Source organism: Gymnoscopelus braueri, assembly GCF_963280865.1.
Source record: "Gymnoscopelus braueri genome assembly, chromosome: 16".
NCBI classification, from domain to species: Eukaryota; Metazoa; Chordata; class Actinopteri; order Myctophiformes; family Myctophidae; genus Gymnoscopelus; species Gymnoscopelus braueri.
The window spans coordinates 16,564,235-16,571,571 of NC_137616.1; the positions used below are offsets into that span (position 1 = coordinate 16,564,235).

The 7,337-nt window shown below is 45.7% G+C and overlaps 1 protein-coding gene across 7 annotated transcripts in view; it reads left to right on the forward strand.

The window, feature by feature from the left end:
* lama2 (laminin, alpha 2) overlaps positions 1 to 7,337 on the forward strand; it is a 316,273-nt gene that overhangs the window by 118,763 nt on the left and 190,173 nt on the right. For all 7 annotated transcript variants that reach the window (XM_080453619.1, XM_080453620.1, XM_080453623.1 and 4 more), the window contains exon 14: positions 1,862 to 2,029. In XM_080453619.1, coding sequence (XP_080309745.1) covers positions 1,862 to 2,029 — 168 coding nt within the window. The remainder of the gene's footprint in view (positions 1 to 1,861; positions 2,030 to 7,337) is intronic.

Sequence of the window (7,337 nt, forward strand, 5' to 3'; positions counted from 1 at the left end):
GTGACCTTTTTTTCCCGGAGGTGGATGTGGGCTCTTGGAGCCCCGTCCACCTGAGGTTATCGGAAGGTCCGGGTATCCCCACGGTGCGTGGACACGCTTAGATCGTGGTCAGATGCAGCCCTTCTGTCCAAGGGGTCAGAATGGGGGCTGTGGTCTCGCGGAAGGTCATTACCACGGACGCCAGCCTCACAGGAGGGGTGCCGTCCACGAGAGCCGCTCGGCCAGGGGGGTGTGGGGTCCCAGTCTACAGACGGCCCACATCAACTGCCTGGAGCTGATGACGGTCTTCTTCTGACGGTCAGACTTTGCAAGGCTCGGTTTTCGAGGTTGTCATGTCCTGATCAGAACCGACAACACCACGACCGTGTGCTATGCCAAAAAGCAGGGAGGCCTGGCCTCTCCAGTGTTGGACAGGCTAGCTGGCGATCTGACGCTGTGGTGCGACGCGCGCCTTACGTCAACCAGGGCCTCACAGGTACCGGGCCTCCTGAACAGCGGAGCGGCTCTGTTGTCCAGGGGCATTTTTTGGTACGCAGATTGGCCTCTCCTCCGGAGATAACAAGCCAGATCTGGGCCAGGTTGGCCGACTGAACTGCTTTATGCATTCCCGTTACTGGAGTTGGTCCTCTCAACTTGGAGAGGGTCAGACTCCACGGACTGTCAGTGCCACTGGTGGCACTGGCGTGGGGCGCGTGGAGGTTAGGAATAATCCTCTCCTCTACAACGAGCCCTGGACCCTCCCCCCGATCAGAGATCTGCTACGGCAGGCAGGGGTCGGGATTTTCCACAAGCAACCTCAGGACCTAGACCGCTGGGCTTGGCCCGTGAGGGGGAGACCTTGACTTCTTATGACCTGCCCCCTGAGGTGGTAGCTACCATCCAGGGGGCGAGGGCCCTTTCCACGAGGTCTGCGTACGACGACAGGTGGAACCTGTTCGTGTCATGGTGTCTGAGTCTCTTGAGTCCCCTCGGAACCACCGTTGGTAGGTTTCCAGGGGAGGAGGCCCTGTTTCCTTGTTTTCACTTATGGGTCAGACTTGTGTCTGTTCATTAGATGAATAGGCAGACTTGGTCTGTCAGGGTCCTTTTCTTTCGATTATATACCGCACCCCGGCCCGGAGGGCTGGGGCGCCCGTGAGGCCGAAGGTCACGTCCATGGGGACGGGGCCTTATGGCTAGGGGCCGTGCGGACCTGAGATTCGGTATGGCTATAAGCCCCAGGGGGGTTTATGTATCCCATAGTGAGTATGTTACGGAGAATTAGACAAGAAACTCAGGGTTACGGATGTAACCCCGGTTTCTTTAGAATTCGGAGTAACATACTCACCTAACACCCCTGTTTGTGTGCATCTGCATGCAGAGAGCGTGTTAAAGAGGATGAGCCACGTCACGAAAGAGGTTTTATACCTCTTCCGGTCTACCGGACACGTGACATACCCTTCTCAGCCAATGAATGGCCCGGGAGTTTATGGTATGTAGCTCTGCATCAACGCCAGGGGGCGCTGATATCCCATAGTGAGTATGTTACTCCGAATTCTAAAGAAACCGGGGTTACATCCGTAACCCTGAGATCTACAAGCTCATAGGGCGGCACTCGGTGCCGCGCTATGAGCTTGTACTGTATATCTGCTATTTTTGAATAGCCAAAGAAATCTCAAAATGACACACAGATGCGTTCCCGGTCTTAAAGAGTTAATGGGTCGGATATGACAACCTGCTCAAGCCAAAGGTTTTCCAGTGTTTGCTTGTTGAAAAGAACAAAGCCCCCGTTGATGTCCATCCTAAAATGAACTGAAACATCATCGTAGTCTCTGAGCCATCGTCTTAACATCTTCTCCTTTTCTGATTGGTGGTCTTCTAGGAGACCACTCTGGCAGGCTGGCACCTGATTGGTGAGGCAACGGGATCGAGGGTGTGGTCTATCCACAGGCACACGCCTCCGTATCTTAGTGTCCGCCACTCAGACGTGGAGAGGGACCTTGGCTCCACCTACTACTGGAGCGCACCGGAAGTATACCTGGGAAATAAGGTGAGACACACGCTACAAAGTGTGTGTGTGTGTGTGTGTGTGTGTGTGTGTGTGTGTGTGTGTGTGTGTGTGTGTGTGTGTGTGTGTGTGTGTGTGTGTGTGTGTCACACCTACGTTGCATCGCCAATCCGACCGATATGCCCATACATGGACATCTCATATCTGTCAGTCCTTGTCTCTTTTATGCTCATATATGGAGATCCCTGATGTCATCAGCATATACCCATATATGGGCATGCCCCTTTTAGTGCCCATACTGTATATAGAGCTGACTGATTTGGACGTGGTCCGCCGGCCGGCCTTTAAAGGGCCAGTCACACTGAGCGCTTTAACTATAACGATAACTATTGTTCACCATTGTGTTCTTTTATAGTTGGTGTGAACTCTGCCATCTACTGTACTTGACTAAGAACGATTTTTAAAACTATATTTTTTATAGTTATAGTGCTCAGTGTGAACAGCCATTAAGCCAATTTTAATATGGTATATAACCGGTAATGTTCCATTTGGTTGCATTTTTACACTCTCTGAGTTACAAATAGATTAATTAGAATGTAGCTAATGGAATTACCATTCTGTCCTACTGCCCTGTTGTTGGTACCATTGCAAATGTTATCAGTTCTTCCCATCTTAGATATATTTCACAAGCCTATTTGAGTGCAACATCAAACATCAAATCCTGAGAGAGTGTAAAAGAGAACATTTAAATTCCTCTATTTTTTTACCGGTGCTTTCTCCCCCCTGTTTTGGCTCCCCTTGGCGCAATTAGATTTTTTTTTTTATCACGGCAGCTGACAAATAGCTGTGGCCCACGTTTGGTTAAGCCGAGTGTGATGGTGCTGAGGCGACGGCAGAGGCCCGTGACTGTGATGTTTGTCTGGAGTGTGGCTGCTTGAAGGGATATGCCAACGAATTTCATTACTTTGTACCCTCCAGACCTGGCACGTCATCTCACTCCTCTGTCCCAGCCTCCACAACCCCCCTCCACCAGCGTTGCCAGATTTTGTGAGAGAAACAAGCAGACTTTTAGGTCTTCTAGGAAAACAAGCCCAAAAGAAGCGACAGTGTCGCATAAGCACGCACACAGGGGTGATCCGCAGCCAAAATGACTTAATATAGCATCAAGATGAGTTGAACCACTTTAATTGCATATACATCGACTTTGAAAATAGCAGATGTACAAGCTCACAACGTGCCGCTTCGGCTATTCTGCAAACAAATCTTGATTTTTTAAATATATTTGGAATATGTTTGAAAACGTTTAACAACACAAGTCTTGTATGGGGGTTCCGTGGCACAAAATAATTTCAGGTGGCGGTCTGCCGACAAATATAAGGAAACGTTTGAGAACCACTGGTTTAAACAACATTAGGAAGCAAGCCCAAATAACCAACTATTATACTTTAAAAACAAGCCTAAAAACTACCAATTTTTAGTGACTATACAGAAAAAACAAGCCCAAAGTCGCTTACAATAAGGGCAGACTTGGCAACATTGCCCCCACCCGCCCCCCATCTATCTCTCTCTAGGATTTCTGCCCCCCGTCCCCCCCCCCATTCCTAAATCATGTTTCCAAAGCCTTGTCTCTCCCCCTCCATGTGTCTCTCAGGGTAAACAGTGTCTCGCCCGTTGAACTCGATAATCAACTGTTTTGCACTCACACAGGCGCGCACACACACACACACACACACACACACACACACACACACACACACACACACACACACACACACACACACACACACACACACCATTTTTAGTATGCGTCTGCACACTCACACAGGCACACGCATGCAACACGGCAACACGTACACATAGTTGTGGGCCTAGTATATAAGTCAGATAATGATGGGTTTTGGAGGCATTAGGGACAGGAGAGCAGAGCTGAAACGCCTCAAGACTCTGGAAACAAACAAATTACTTTGTGTGTGTGTGTGTGTGTGTGTGTGTGTGTGTGTGTGTGTGTGTGTGTGTGTGTGTGTGTGTGTGTGTGTGTGTGTGTGTGTGTGTGTGTGTGTGTGTGTGTGTGTGTGTGTGTGTGTGTGTTAGTGAGAGAGAGAGAGAGAGAGAGAGAGAGAGAGAGAGAGAGAGAATGATTACTAGCAGCAATGTGCAAGTGTAAAGAGATTCTTTGCTTCAATGTCTGATCGAGTTACTGTGATATATACTCTGTGACTTCGGTCTCACACACATACACACACACACACACACACACACACACATGCATAAACGTAGACACACATAGTAGTTAGTCATGTTAGTGCGTGTTATCGGAAGTGACAGCGTGCGTGCACGTTTAGGAACAAGCGGTGAGTGTCATGCGCATGCACGTGTGTGTTTGTGTGTGTGTGTGTTTGTGTTTGTGTGTGTGTGTGTGTGTGTGTGTGTGTGTGTGTGTGTGTGTGTGTGTGTCAGACAGAGACAGCATTCTTGGTTCTTCTCTTGCACCTCAATTGGTAAATCGACACCATGGAGGATGCTCATTGGCCCGTTAGCACACGGTGTGGATGCTCATTGGTCCAGAAGTGTGGTCCCGCTGATGCTCATTGGATAACTCATGCATGTTCTGTGAGACTGCTGTGACTGCTCATTAACCTAGCTATCATTGCTGTCAGGTGGAAACCTTGTATGTCCAAAACTGCTCCTTTTTTATTATTTTAAAACCATTTTAAAATAGTGAAAATAGACGATCTACAAGCAATGCAACGCGTTGTGAGCTTGTAAATATGCTATTTTCACTACTTTCGTGTGACACATTAATACAAAAAAATATTAGAAAGTTGAAATATGGAGATTCTGTCCGACGGCAACGATAGGATCAGCAAGCAACTGTTTGGTTAAAGCTCGCTTTAATAGACAGTGACAGGAATGATGGAAAAATGGATGGATTTATTACAAAAACATTATGCTATCATTGCAAGATTCAAGATTTTAATTGGAACATCTTATACTATGTGAGTACACAAGAGTAACATTCTTTGGTTTTCAACATTTTAGCTGCAATAAAAACAACAGTTTTAGCAGCAATAAAAACAACAATAAAGAAATCATTTAAAATTGCAGCAATCATATTTTAAGAGAAATAATATTAATATAATATTTCTCTTCATAGATTAAGATAAATATCTATGTACTGTATGGTGTACTTTGGTCTCGACTGGTTTGCGCTCTTGACTCAAGGCTTACTAAAGCATAAAGCCAGGTGCGAAAATCCAGTATTGAAGTCCACCAAAAATTGAGAGGCTCACACACTGACATAATACAAAAAAACACCTTTTTTTATTTACAATTATTTTCCAATGTGCAAAAAAGGATGACACAGGTGCAAAAGTGAAGAGAATTACTTTTGCACCTGTGTCATCTTTTTTGCCTTTGAAAATATAGTTGGGGTTAAGGTCATTTTTGTATCTGTCAGTGCGTGAGCCTCCTGTTTTTTGTAGGTCATAGCACTATGAGGTGCTAGAAAGTGCTGTGCACAAGGGTCCTACTTCAAAATATGATTCATTTGTATTGTATGTGCGCACTGTGGTGTACAGCTATGTGTCTAAGTATGTATTTACATGTAGGCTATAGGTATATGCACATTTATGTGTGTGCATTATGTGTGTTAACAGTCTTAATATGTAAAGCATTGTGTGCGTGGTGTGTGTTTAAATATTGAGGTAGGTGTGTGAGGGATATAACCTGACACCGTCAAATGGAAGAAAGCTTGCGACACACATTTTGTTTCACAGTGTACTTGCATCTGAGACTCCGGGCAGACAGACAGACTCTTATAGATGGTTACCACTTTTAGAGCCACGCTGTAAATGTAAGAAATGTGATTTGTTCATTGTTCATTGTTCACTCTCAGAGTGAAATCAACACTAAGGATTTGACTGTGACAGCAAGTGCTTGACATTTTGTCGCAAGGCTTACGATAAGCTGGTGATAAATACGAGTCCCGGAAACCTGCGAAGATAGAGCAAACAGCATCGGCCATCTTGTCCAATCACATTACTGAGAGTGGTCCCCTTGTTTGCATCCGTTCTTTTAAGAGACAAATCAATGACTATTCCGCTCCCGCACAGACGGCTGGCTTCTCAATGTCATCACGGGCAGCTGGCATGTACGTCGTCATGCATGCGGCACTTGTAGGAACCGATATCGGCAAAAAAGGGCCCCGGCAGAGCCCCTCAAAGCCATCCAATGTGTTTTGTACAAATCCAGCTCTAATGCTCTTCTTGCGGTCGTTGAGAAATGAGGCAAACAGTCTGTGATCAATGGAAATGCACTGGTGCAGCAGTTTCAGAGTGTGAACCTAAGCACCTTGGGTATTCTCACATATAGCGGCTGCTCTGCCTAATAGCCTATCAGCATGATAGATCTCAACAAGTAAACTACATGCAAAAAGAGGAAGGGGGGGGTGAGAGAGGGGGGATTCATCTTTTAAGAGAGCAGGACCACGTTGGTACCTAAGTCACTGAAAACCAATTCATCTGCACGCGCACACACACACACACACACACACACACACACACACACACACACACACACACACACACACACACACACACACACACACACACACACACACACACACACACACACACACACACACACACACACACACACACACACACACACACACACACACACACACACACACACACACACACACAATATTGTTCTTTGTGAGAAGTCACAGCTCAGCAGCTTGATAATGGCTGAAACGAGAGAGAGAGAGAGAGAGAGAGAGAGGAGAGAGAAATGAGTTCATACACACAGTTTGGAAAAACCATTTCAAGATCTTTCATTCGTCACAATAACCAGCACTCAGCGTTTTGATGAGAATGCTTCTAAAGCCTGTGGTGAACTGTTGCTTTTGCCATCGCTCTACCTCTGTCTTTCTAACTGGCCAACGATTCATTTGTTTTTTATTGTGCTTTACAAAAACATCATATGGCATCATGGTGTTTATCAATCAATTCAATCAATGTTTATCAAATCCCTCCTTGACTAATTAGTAGTATTAACTAGTAGTAACAACTTGTACTATTACTGTTGCTATTAGTTACTATTTCTAAGACATACAGACCGACAAATAGATAGATAGATAGATAGATAGATAGATAGATAGATAGATAGATAGATAGATAGATAGATAGATATACACTTAATTGCAGATTAAGGCAGATTAAAGGCAGATTCACGTTTTGGCCTATAACTGTTGAACTGTATAAGCCAAAACGTGAATCTGCCTGTTACAGCGCCACCATGAGGCTGATTTGAAAAATTTAGGGTGGTATTTCTTCCTTGGCCTAGTGGG